The sequence below is a fragment of the Anarrhichthys ocellatus genome, unplaced genomic scaffold (genome assembly GCF_004355925.1).
Source record: "Anarrhichthys ocellatus isolate YVR2014 unplaced genomic scaffold, GSC_Weel_1.0 scaffold24, whole genome shotgun sequence".
Taxonomy (NCBI): domain Eukaryota; kingdom Metazoa; phylum Chordata; class Actinopteri; order Perciformes; family Anarhichadidae; genus Anarrhichthys; species Anarrhichthys ocellatus.
The window spans coordinates 9,094,084-9,106,464 of record NW_022280054.1 but is presented as its reverse complement, the minus strand read 5'-3'; the positions used below and the strand labels follow the sequence as shown (position 1 = coordinate 9,106,464).

The window sequence follows — 12,381 nt, the reverse complement described above, 5'->3', positions numbered from 1 at the left end:
TAAGTTTCAGCGTATATGTGCACTACAATTTAAGTGTCTGCTGAGTTGACCACGGAGATCGGAGTGTCTGCTGACTTGACCGCAGTGTGTAAGATAGACTGACATAAATGTCAAGTAGCTTACTTCTGCCCCCTTTTACAGTATTCAACACCTACAAACGTGACCTTCTCAGTTTTTTTTACAGGTTTGAAAAATGATATGCCCCCACATGCTTTGAAATAAATTAATCTGATAATTTCACAAGCTCAAAATCGTATTAACCCTTATTTGAGCCATAATTTAACATCAAAAGTGTCGTTTACAAGTACTGCACAATTTCCATCTAAAATGTCCCACTGTCCGTAATTGTAAATGTAAAATTGGCATTATTATCAGTAGTAGTTTTATTATTATTATTAGTTGTAGTATTACTATTGTTGTTGTTGTTTTATCTATTTCAGAAACGTTTAAAAAACAGTACTGTATTAAAACGGCTCCGTTCAAAACAAACTAAACCGGATATTCCGTAAAAATGTTACCATGAATACCGTCCGGTGTGAGCCACGGACTTTTGTTCCTCTATCTACGTACCCCGTCGATATACTCGTGTTTTGTTTTTGGCTTAAGAACCATATTACTTAGTACATCTTCTGTATACAGCTCCATTTTGTAGTTTTAAGTGGTTAAGTGGTTGACGGTAGCTTTTAGACTCTCTGAACAAATGTAAACACACGCGATGAAGAGGAGTGAAGGTTCCGCTTGACACACGGACGGAAGCAAACAAACAGGAGCACGAGCAGACAGAAGTGGGTTTGCTGGTTTGCTACAGTTTCACTGAGGTCTGTGCTTCTAGCTTAACGTTACTCTTTTATATTACGATATATTTACATTATATTAGCAGCTGTGAGCTACTAGCAAGTCTTAGACAGAAAGAGACAACAAATGCATCGTTAATGCTTCTTCTCTGTGCCGTGACAGGTCCCCGTCTCCTATGGATTCACTCAACACTTTTGAATCTGAGATGGAGGCTGAGGGTCAGGGGAACTACTCTCTGTTTCCTGCTCTGGACAGCATTGCAAGTCTATCTGGGACCGCTGAGACTCTGGAGAGGTTGTTAAAACAATAATGTGGTTTTTAAACACTGTCTGCAGGACTGTCTCCATTTAGGTTGCAGAGTGGGATTGCTGCAGAAAAGAGCATCCCACCCATCTTGGGGTGTGCTCACAGGGAAGCAAATCATAATACGAATCAGATTTGATGATTTCCTACACGGGCTTTTTGGTATCAAGTGATTCTAATCCCACAAGTTGTAGAGTTCAAAATATATACACAGAGTAGGGTGTTTACAGTTGCCACATGACCATTGCAGCCGGTGCCGTTCTATTATTTGACATAAATATAAATAAGACTGTTACACTGGATGATACCAACTGTTTTTTGTTTTTTTTTCCATTTGCAGCGAACCACCAAGTGAAATATCAGAGAAGCCAAACTTGACGTGGCTCGATGCTGCACAGGTATATTTCAGCGTGGTATTATTAGTGACATTTGCCACAATCGAGACTGTTTCTTACGTGTTTCTGCTTTCTCTCACATAGATTGTTTTGGAAGAAGCTGGGCGTCCCATGCACATAAAGGAGATCAAACAGAAAATCATCGACAGGGGACTTGTTCAATCCAAGTACGGCAATCCTCTCAATCTACTACACGTATTATTGCACATGTTCTCACATATTAAGCCAAATCCTGAGCGCCATTATTATTATTTAGTAGATAGCAAACTGGTTCCTGAGTCTACATTTAAACTTGTTTTGTTTCTCCTCTCCTTGGCAGTGCGAAGTCAAGCCTGGAGGCCGTCATGTACCGTGAGGTAAGGAGGACGTTTGAGCTGCAGTCTGACAGCAGCCTCTGCTGACGAGTACAACCACCTGCACCTCCATTTAACATCTGTGTTGGTTCAGTGTATACAGTACATGCATTGTCTGTATTTCTGTTACAAATGTTTGTCTTTCTCCATGTTTTTCCATCTTGCTTCTTTTGGTCTTAATTTCACGACATTAAAAAAAGAGGCAGACGTTTGTGCTGTGGTGCAGAAGCTGTGAAACTGCTGTATCAAATGGTGGACTTAATCTAAAGTGATTCAGGTTTTGGGAATCAAATTTTGGGGTTTCCAGCCCCCCCCCCCCGTGCATTGGCCTCAGTCTCGCATTATGTTTCAGACACAAAAAGGCAGCAGGAGATTCAAGAGGATTGAGAACAGAAACGGAGTCTTTGCACTGCTGGTGAGTTAAATGGGACACTAATGCCAATTTCACACAAAAACCAAAATACGTAATGGGATATTGAACATGCAGTTGACCTTTTTAATGCCAGACTATTGGTCATGGATAAATACTGAGGTGTTGCTGTTCACACAAGATATGGGTCCAGAGCTGTAGTTTGATGATATAGACATGTAATCATTAAGATGCAGGGTTTTTGCAGTGGAGATTAAATTTTATCCGGCACTCAGATGTCGGAGAGGTAAGGTGTCCAGTCTTAACTGCTATTCATGCCCTTATAATCTGATTAAAGGACATGAGGGGTGATGTATCTGCATAATCCAGAAGTGCATCATTTTAAATCAGTGAGATTAAGAAGTTAATTGTCTAATCTATCTAATTATGGTTTCATTACTAATAAGTCCTTAAGAATCCTTTAACTACCACATTGTCCGTACTTACAACGTAGAAGCTGAGCTCCAAAGTTGAACAGATTTAAATGTTAAATCCTCCCGGAAAATATATTGTTGTGAAATATATTCAGAGTAGAAATAATATCTTAATTTAGAATTAGTTTGGTTAGAATTATCTCGTGCACATTTTGTTTTCAGTAACTGTCATTGTTTGTCACACAGCGGTTTAAAGTTCAAGCCCCATCTGTGTTATTTTATCGTTTGCATGTATTTTCATCCATCACCCTGAAGGCCACACACGCATTGACGTCAGGTAGCGGTGGTCCACGTGAAGATCAGATCTCTGTGTTGCTCTCCCCCTCTGCTTCCTCACAGACGGACGAGGAGCGGCAGCAGGCCCTGCAGGCCTTCACCACCCAGTCTTTCCTCGGCTCCCCACAGCACAATACCGTCTCCAGTTCTGGCTCGGGGGCCTCGGGGCACGCCTTCCCCTCCCCCACCAGTTCCTCAGAGCATCGGACCAAGGTGAAGAGAGGCCCACGAAAAAAACTAAATGAAAAGTACCAACTCAAGTACCTGAGACTGCGCAAAGTTGCCCGCGCCATGATATTTGTGAGTAAACGACTGACTCCTGAAAAAGCCATGACTGGTTTTATTTCAAGTTTTCTTTCACATCAGGCAAATACGATATGGTATTGTTAGAATTTTCCAGTTTCGATGCACAGCTCTTTAACTGTCAGTGTTGTTGCACTGTTTTACCTGCAGGAGAATGCAGCTCTCTGTGATGAAGTTGCCCACTTAGAAGAGAAGTTTCTGAGAGCTAAGGAGGAGCGGAGGTGAGTGGACAAGTTTCAGATAGCATGCGTCACATAATGTTCAAGAAATGGGCGTTTAGCAAGGACCGTCTTTTACTGTTGTACGTAATCGATGGCCTGTAGTGATTCTAAAAAATTGTTTTATGTCATGTAACCCTTAAAAAAGTGAAACAATGATTCCTTTATATTCATGTTATTTCTCATTTCCAGGTTTTTGCTGAAGTCCTTGTTGCAGTACCAGTCTTTCTCAGAGGGGGAGCTACTGCCCACACCGAGCTCAAGCTCTCATCCGCCTGGACCGCCTGCAGCATTGACCTCAGGTGCTGCAGGGGCTTCAGGCCTGTCTGGGGGGCACAACCTGGCATCAACGGGGGAAGAGGGACCTCTCAAAAAACCCAAGAAGGAAAGGAAAGAGCGAGGCAGGGAAAATGGAAAGGAGGAATGTGAGTACTGATGCAGATTTGAATGGTTCACGTTCACCTTTCAAGACATTTGGCCCATTGTTTTGTTGTCTCGTGTTTCCTCAGTTCCAAAGAAGACATCTAAGAAGAGAAAGCTGGCCGACGGGTCTCGGAAACTGGTGCAGCCCATCGCTCTGGACTCGTCTGGCCGCCCCGTCTTCCCCATCGTACTGGGAGGTTTAACGGTCTACAGCCTGGGAGAGGTCAGTGTGTGTCTTTGATCACATGCCATAGCTTTATAATCACCGCGGTACAGTCATGGTGAGCCTCTGAACTCCAGCCTCACATGTTATATCCTATTTATAGTTGTTAGTACATACATGCTGTCTTCTTGCTAAGACAAGTCCATCAGATGGTAGTTCAATAGATAAAGTCTACGACAGCCTCTATACAATCATAAAAAGCTTCACCAAATATAAACTTTTGATTGCTCTGCAGATCATCACAGACAGGATGTTGTTCCATGATGAGTGCGCCATCTACCCGGTGGGCTTCTGCAGCACTCGGGTCTTTGCCAGCATGAAAAGCCCCGACCAGCAGTGCCTCTACACCTGCCAAATCAAGGATGTGGGAGCAGGTCCACAGGTAGACACACAGTTGTTAATGAAGTCAGGACGAAAAAAAGATAAATAAATGTCTCTCTTTACATCCAAGTGAACACAACAAAATGGACGTACGACCTCGTCGATTAAGTCGTGTTCAGTTCAGTTTGAAACAGTATGAATGAAATAGTTCACTGACACACGTGATCCTATATTGTCCCACCAGTTTGAGATTGTGCCTGAAGAGGATCCTCAGAATGCCATCGTGGCCTCCTCGGCCCTGACGTGCCACTCCAACCTACTGAAGGCCATCGCGTCCGTCAGGTACCACAGTTCCCCACAAAGGCTTTGCATTGTGTTTGTGGTTGATTTGTCCACCATATTTCCAAAACAAGTATTTTCAGAAGACCGAGTCAACTTTACTTCATAACTTTCAACATGTCCTTTTTTCTTAGTTCCAAGTCTGTGGCGCCCATCGTGCCATCGGGGGCTGACTTCTTCGGCTTCTCACACCCGACCATCCAGAATCTCATCCAGAGTTGTCCCGGAGCGCGCAAATGTAGCAAGTAAGTTCACCCTCACTCCATGTGATATAAGATTACCAGCTACAACACACAGCATGCACTTCACATCTTTTCTGACTCGCAGATTATGATTTAAGAATGACTTGTTTTCGTGTTAGTGTTTCCACGTTATAAAGAAAATACATTTCATTTTACATGAAACATTGCATGATTCATATTTTTCAATCATCTTTTAAACTTTTCTTAGCTACCGATGGATCCGCTTTGAGGTGTGTCGCACGGGCGACGGCCAGGTTCCTCACAGCCTGTCGGAGGACAATGCCTCAGTCAACTTTGAGGCCTACCAGAGACATCGGGGCTTTGTTGACAACATCAAGACGGAGCACATGACAGGTACCCTCCAGGTTTAACAGCTGGGCTTGTGACTAGGAGGTCACAGATGGGGAAACAATAAAATCTGGTGTCTTTCTCCACAACTGTCAAATGTCACAGAATGTAATTAGTATTTCAAAGTAAAAGTATGGCCAAAATGTATTTCACTGTACTTATAGTTGTTACCTCTTGTATTTTCTAATGCATGATCGCTCAGCATTGATCATTTGTTTCATCCATCTGTCTCTCCTCAGGACAGGCACCGCAGTCCCCTAGCTCATCTCATCAGCACCACCTGACCTCCCCCACCATGAAGCCCTCTACCTCGTATTTCAGCTCCTGACCCTGAAAGTGAATTGCCCCCCCCTCCCAGGACTCAGAGCTGTTATTTATTGTATGACGTCTTCTAGTGAGTCCCAGACAGCATTGCTGGGGGATGTGTGCTAATATAGCTGATGCAACTATACTAGAGTTAGCTTTGTGCTTAATGTGCCAATAACACATCTGTATAGACGGTTGCATTTCTGTATGTATATAAACATGTGCTGGATTTTAGAAATTGAATCCCACTTGATGTTAAACTTTTTTTACTAATTGGAAATCAAAAAGTACAAGTCAATTTTGATTAATCAATAATTTTATTGTATTGCCATCTTGTTTTACTTGCAAGTTAAAGCTTTGGCCTTAAATGAAAGACACCCACACAAACTTAGTTTTATCATTTATTCGTGCAAATAATGTTCAGTTACAAAAATTAATTTGTGTTGTAAACTTGAAAATCCAGAGTTTTGTTCAAATAAAACATCAGTCATGCTTTTCTACACACGGTCCAGTAATTATTAGCAGTGGTTGTAACATCATAGATTGTCTACAGGATAATCAATGTAACCAAAATGGCACTGGCCCACTCTGAGCAGACTCACTTATTACTTACCCAAATTGATTGCCTTAAGTCAAATCAAAACAAACTGACAAGTATAAGAAAAATAAAATAAATTCTTCCCTCTGAAGTGTATTAATCTTTGAAAAACTGCAAAATTTAGCTTTCTCAGTAACAATCCACCGTGTCGTCATCTTGTGGTAAATCTGACTACATATCGGTCCAATCAGCTCATTTTGACCTAAAAGAAAAAAGGCACTTTTTCCATCACTTTGTCTTCTTACAGTTCCTGGTTTCCTTTGGCTGGAGAGTGGTTGGTAATAAAAGGAGGCGCAGGTAAAATCCTGCTGGCGCTGTAGACCGAACAGGCTTTAAAGTCACAAGGCCAGTCTCCCCATGCATATCGGAGGGCAGCTACTTTATCAGTAGACTGACACAAACTGGTAGATAACTGAACGGTGGCCGGACCCCAGTGCATGATGGGAGCTGGAACCCAGGAAGACTTAGGCCCACATGGAGTCTGAATCTCTGAGCAACAGATCTTGATAAAAAAAAAATAAAAAAAATAGAAGAAATTATCATGTAGTTTTTGCGTTAGCATTGTTAACCAATCCAGCAGGTGAATATGGGGCATCACTCAAACTGAGTGTACCGCTGCCAGCCTCACCTCAAAGATGTCTTTAGATGGTGTGACAGAGACATTCTGGTCGTAGGTTATGTTGATAAAGTCATGAGCCGACAGGATTAGCTTGGGGAAAGGCCCTTGGAAGGACACGTCCTTCTCATTATAAGCCACTGCCCTTGCTCCCAGTGTCAGTCTGTAGGCTACATCCTGCTTGTCCCGTGGATGGATCCTGAAAGACAACAAAAAACACTAATAATTTTAACAAATATCATGGATGAACCAGTTGGTAAGACCAGATAGGGAGGTTGAAAGTCAATACAGGACTCATCACTAAATACAAAAGCAGGTCACATCCTCACTACGCAGAAAGCTGTTTCACAGTCTGGTGATGTGAGAATAATGCCTGGGACTTTGTGTGTCTTGGCAGCCTATCAGGGCCAAGTCCATGAAAGTTTTATAGATGTTTATGAGGATCTTAAACACAAACTGGAAGCCGCAGCAGAAACAGGTAAGATTTGAGCTCTTTGCTTCAATGAATGTAGTTTAGTAATAAACTCCAAAAGGTCACGCGTGTTGTAGTTAAAAATAGCGCTGACCCTCTGCACCACATCAGTTCATAAGAATTGTTGATTAAATCTCTGAAGGATTTGCACAGTTCCTGATGTTCTACCAGTAAGTAATTACACATAAGTATCAAAATGTAATGCTCCTCTGTGTTGTACAGATTTCATATGCTATGAGTGCATATAAACACAATCCTTACGTGCCAAATGGTGATGTTGCATCCGGTAAATCTAAAGCCACGGCCATGAAGGTTTTCTGCATCCGGGGATTCGGGACGAAGCCTTTGTCTGCGGTCTGGTGCCAGCGGATGTTCGGAAAAGCGTCACTCTTGGAGCCTTTTTCGTAGGTGGACAGCTGCAGTACAAAGACATCCTGGATTAGATTTACAATACTGCAGATATTTGTGAAAGCTTTCTATGGGTACATATTGCTGTCTGCGACACTCTTCTTTGATACAACCACAAGGGGGCACTAAAGTCAATAATAGCTTCTTTGCAGATTACATCACACATCAGCGTGCTTTCCAGATGTAGGGCAGGCAACTGGAGGCAGGTCCAACACTGAAGCAATAAGGCCTGTGGTTTGCGCTTTTTAAACCGATCAAATCGGGGGGAAAACAAGGGCTACTTTTGAGTCCCGAAATAGTTGGACACAAAGGTGAGAAGTTTAAAAACCTCACAGAGAAACGGCGACAGACATTGATCACAAACCTCTGTCTAAAGTCTGGAGGAGCGGAGTCATTTTGCTAACTACATAGCTAGCTAAAAATGATGGAAAACACAGACCACGACCTCGGTACCAAAGTAGCATTGAACGACTCTTGTTTTTGCCCGGGTAGCTAGCATTGCTAAAAACAAATCTCCCGGCAGCTAACTAGCTAGCTAAAACTGCAAAACACTAGCTAATCCGACAGAACTTTTTAAAAACACTATAGACCTCCTTGTTACTTTCTTAAATGTATTGCTATCTGTACTTGTTTCCATTGTGAAAAATCCAATCTGAATACGTATACTAAATTGAAAAGTGATTTTGCCATCGCCATCTTAGATTACGGCCGTTGCCATGTTGTTTTTTTGCAACCAATCAACGGAAGTTACCATATTTGGAACGCAGAGTAGTGACGTAGAGACTGTATTGAAGACTTGAAAACTAGTGATTGAAAGAATAAACTTGTGTTCAGAATGTTTACTGAGAGAATAAATCAAGTTAGAAGCAGGGTAATATTCTCATAGACTTCTATAAAATTAGACTTCTTTTTGCAACCGGAGGAGTCGCCCCCTGCTGGTCAGTAGAGAGAATGCACGTTTTTAGACACTTCCGCATTGGCTTCCCTTTGCAGAACCGGAGGTTGCCGCCTGACAGTAAAATACCTGGACAAATCCAAACGGGAAGTCGTGAGCCGTCTGCCCCCCCGAGCCCTGGTGAAATGCCATCCTCCAGTCATCAATCATAGCAGGGAAGGAACAGTTGTACTGATCTTGATGATAGTCTGCATTCGCCTCACCTGAAAGCAACACAAGGCTTACAGATGCATGTCATACATATATGTGGCTATACTGAACATCTGATACCTGTGCAGGTAGTCTTACCTTGGTACCAGATGGCTCCTTTGATGGTCATGTTGAGCAGCGGGTGAATCATTGAATTCCACAAGATCGAATTCTCTTTAGGACTGAGAGATTTTAATGTGCAAAAATAGTGCAAGCTAAATAAATGTTACACGAGCTTGAGAACAGTGCGTGTTGTAAATCAGTTACCACACCTATCAGGGGCGGGTTTGCTAGATTGCGTTTGTTTTCATACTTGTTGTAGGTTTGCAGCAGTTCACACCGCTTCAGTGCTCTTGAAGATGACCAGACTTCGACAGGTGTGCCCCCCCAACAGGACTCCACTAGTCCTATGGGGTACTGCAGCGTCTTATACAAGTAGCGTCCAAAGAGCCAGCACACTGCAGAGAAGTCTGCCACATCTGGAAATACACCAGCCTGTTAATTAATCAGCAGAATTCAAGTAGGTGGACGTACGCACCTAAACAAAATGCACCAGGAACATATACAATGTATGCATGTTTCTAGTACACTGCAACTGGCTCTGTTGCAGTTCAATAACCCAAACCTAAACCTCTAGCCGGAAACGCCTCTTTAAACAATTCTATGAATAAATAAACAACTCCTGGACTTACTTTCTGGCGGCACAGCCCAGGTATGCTCCACTTGAAGCAAATCAGTTTGCTCAATTTCACTCAGGTTTAAGGCTGCCATAAAAGTCCTCACATGAGGATACTTCGCTGCAAGGTCCAGCTCCTCTGACGCATTGAAAATCTATTGGGATGAATGAATTCATAAAACAGTTCAGTAAACAATAAAATATGAATAAATGCATACATATCAAATAGAAAGTTATTTATGTCTGGAACGCTTCCACCTTTCTGACTACTACAGCAAATCTTCAGAGATGAAGCTAATGTAATTTAACTTCCTGTGTTTTGTGTGTAGCAGAAAGGGTTTTCTTTATATTACAATGAATGGGCTGATCAGAGAGACAGACAGGCGTTCACCCGGCTCAGCCCACCTTAGATGTTTGTAACCACATGTTGCTCTGCCCTCCACACAGCCAAATATCTCCAAACAGCACATCTGTCAGAGCGGCTGTGCTGCTCTGAACGACTGCCGTCAAATTGTAGGGACCACCGGCTTCAACCGGGTCAAGGGTGACACGCCAGATACCTGCAAAAATAACATTGAACATGCACTGTGTACAGAATAAGGTGCACGTGTACGGTGTATGTGCACAGAATCACAGTAGGAAAAGCACAGGTGTAATTAGTTCCCTTTAGCTTCTTTGATTTTAGGGTCCTGGTACTGTGCCTGTTGGCTCAGTGTCACTGTCACTTGAACACAACAGAGCCGTCCTTAGTGTTGTTAGTAAGTAACGCAGGCCTCTGCTTTGTCTACCATTTTAAAAAGTCAAAATGTCTGCTGTGAAAACGCCACATTGTCTGACATGGGTAGTCATCAGCTGATTAAGGAGTGGAGACAGATTGAAGAAACATTCATATCCTTTATACTCCCAACTGAGACATGTGACCAGAACTTCCACATTTTTTTCAGCCCATAACCATAACTGTCCTAACAGTGGTTAACAACAAAAGCTCAGATTCACAAATGATTCCTCTGCCATATCAGTCCCTGTTCGACCTATTCACTAGCCTGTGGATGTCAACACACGCCCGACAACAAAGGGGGTGCACTCACCTTTTGCCACATTGACCAATGATTTTTTCTGTTGAGAGGGTCCTGACAAGGTGACGGTCACCTGAGCACCCTCAGGGCCATAGCCCCACAGCACAGCGCTCTCTGGAGACTTCTGGAGCACCATGTGGTCTCCATAGTAGGAGGCAAAGCGCAGGGCCCCCTCTATATATACACACACACACACACACACACGCACAATATTTTCTTTTTTCTTAAATGCCAACATTTATAGGAGATTACTATAGACATTGCATGCTGGGTAAGTAGAAGAGAGGGAAGACATGAAACTGTATTTTGGTTTCTGTTTTTAAATACTAAGGCAGTGCTATAGCTAGCTAGGTAGCATAGAAATGGTTAGTTCCAGTACACTGCAGTTTACCTGACAAAACGTTTTGACAGACAGTACTCACCACAGTCGTGAATAGACGCAAAAAGTATGAGGACAACACACAGTGACTTCGCCATGACTGGAAGACAACCAGCGGGGAACAAAAAGCAGGAAAATCTCTCTCGGATAAAGTTATTCGAGTTAACTTTACATGCTAAGTGACAATACCATGTCACAAACAGACACGGAACACTTATAACCAGCTGATTTCCTCCTTGTCATCGGGGCTTCCTCGTGTGCTGTGACGTCGCCATCTGACTGCGGATCTTCAAAATAAAAGCCCGAAAGCCCAAAAGTACCAACATGATTGACAGTTTGTTTAAAAAAATATTGATCTGTTGAATGTTATATTTAGGTATGAAACCCAAAACCTTAAGTGATAACTCAGAATGGAAGAAAAAAGACAACTACTGGTTTGACTAGTCTGACAAAAATACATGTATATGTAGCCGGGTGGGAAGATGTGACTGTAGGCTACTTATTACAACTAGATGGCACTGTGTCAATGCTCACATGGGGCTGAACAGCTGAGAGAGACGGGAAAAGGGGGAAGCCAACTTGTTTTACCACAACACGTTTTCTGAGTGTTATGGACTGTTTATGAACATATGCAGATATGCAACTGTCTCCATTGATTTCTCATCCACTCAAAAATATAGAATTGTTGGTGGGTATTGATTGCTGGTAATTCATTTTAATTTCAAACAATGCACAAGTGGAATAAACACAATTATACAGAAAAAATATATATATTTTCATAATTCAACAACAGCACAACAAATTGTAGTCGCCAGATAGATGTAGTGCATGTTGCCCTCTAGTGGCCCAAGAAGTACATAACACATAAATGAAGGACAATTCTTAAAATCCCCAAATCTGGAGATGCAGACTCTATCTGCTTATATTGGTTGGAAAATTGCCCTTAAAACTTTTTCTGTGAAGTTGGAATCCGTTATTTCAGCCTATAGAGCTAAATTGCCCACAAACCAAAAGTATAATTAACAATGTTTGCCAAGCTGTGTGTTTCAGTTCTGTCTTGCACCAGATTGGTTGCTGTGGCAACAGCTATTCAAGTGTTTACATCCTCTGTTGTTCTTTTGTATTGTCCATCTTTTCATTTTTTAAGTGAGTCATCTTCTCAAACATGGACAACTTGAGATGTTTACACACTTTCCCAAATGTTTTCTGAATAAATAAAAGTCACATTAGACACATTTCTTAAATATAAAAACCGGATCTCTTCTCAGCCTGCATCATGATGTCAGTTACATAATGAATCAAACTTGGGGAACACCAACAACTC

General features: G+C 42.2%; 2 protein-coding genes across 4 annotated transcripts; one reads left to right on the top strand and one right to left on the bottom strand.

Annotated features, from left to right (window-relative positions):
* The first annotated feature begins 579 nt into the window (after window positions 1-579).
* tbrg1 (transforming growth factor beta regulator 1) lies at window positions 580-6,188 on the top strand. Of its 2 annotated transcripts, XM_031861238.1 has the most exons (15): window positions 580-818; window positions 958-1,089; window positions 1,439-1,496; window positions 1,578-1,660; window positions 1,813-1,849; window positions 2,199-2,261; window positions 3,029-3,265; window positions 3,419-3,489; window positions 3,679-3,911; window positions 3,996-4,132; window positions 4,368-4,514; window positions 4,698-4,795; window positions 4,927-5,037; window positions 5,243-5,388; window positions 5,622-6,188. In XM_031861238.1, exons 2-15 carry the CDS (start codon window positions 971-973, stop codon window positions 5,708-5,710), a joined length of 1,629 nt encoding a protein of 542 aa, XP_031717098.1. In that variant the 5' UTR covers window positions 580-818; window positions 958-970; the 3' UTR covers window positions 5,711-6,188. The 2 variants fall into 2 exon arrangements, with proteins under 2 accessions (XP_031717098.1, XP_031717099.1); XM_031861239.1 differs by lacking the exon at window positions 2,199-2,261 and having other exon boundaries at window positions 581-818.
* Window positions 6,077-11,309, bottom strand: siae (sialic acid acetylesterase). Of its 2 annotated transcripts, XM_031861241.1 has the most exons (10): window positions 11,101-11,309; window positions 10,691-10,852; window positions 10,008-10,162; window positions 9,619-9,757; window positions 9,240-9,405; window positions 9,026-9,108; window positions 8,807-8,940; window positions 7,636-7,790; window positions 6,915-7,101; window positions 6,077-6,788 (listed from the first exon to the last, which is right to left on the bottom strand). In XM_031861241.1, the coding sequence occupies exons 1-10, from the start codon at window positions 11,153-11,155 to the stop codon at window positions 6,528-6,530; spliced, it is 1,497 nt and encodes a 498-aa protein (XP_031717101.1). In that variant the 5' UTR covers window positions 11,156-11,309; the 3' UTR covers window positions 6,077-6,527. The 2 variants fall into 2 exon arrangements, with proteins under 2 accessions (XP_031717101.1, XP_031717100.1); XM_031861240.1 differs by lacking the exon at window positions 11,101-11,309 and having other exon boundaries at window positions 10,691-11,066.
* Between the last annotated feature and the right edge of the window lie 1,072 nt (window positions 11,310-12,381).

What these genes read in the sequence shown, in the direction of transcription:
- tbrg1 (XM_031861238.1), top strand. Translation starts at nt 971, where the DNA reads ATGGATTCACTCAACACTTTTGAATCTGAGATGGAGGCTGAGGGTCAG. An exon ending in TTGCCCGCGCCATGATATTT is followed by an intron (nt 3,266 to 3,418) that starts GTGAGTAAACGA and finishes TTTTACCTGCAG; the next exon opens with GAGAATGCAGCTCTCTGTGA. An exon ending in AAGGCCATCGCGTCCGTCAG is followed by an intron (nt 4,796 to 4,926) that starts GTACCACAGTTC and finishes CTTTTTTCTTAG; the next exon opens with TTCCAAGTCTGTGGCGCCCA.
- siae (XM_031861240.1), bottom strand. Translation starts at nt 10,916, where the DNA reads ATGTTGGCATTTAAGAAAAAAGAAAATATTGTGCGTGTGTGTGTGTGT. An exon ending in CTGCTGCAAACCTACAACAA is followed by an intron (nt 9,109 to 9,239) that starts GTATGAAAACAA and finishes AAAATCTCTCAG; the next exon opens with TCCTAAAGAGAATTCGATCT. An exon ending in GCAACATCACCATTTGGCAC is followed by an intron (nt 7,102 to 7,635) that starts GTAAGGATTGTG and finishes GTTGTCTTTCAG; the next exon opens with GATCCATCCACGGGACAAGC.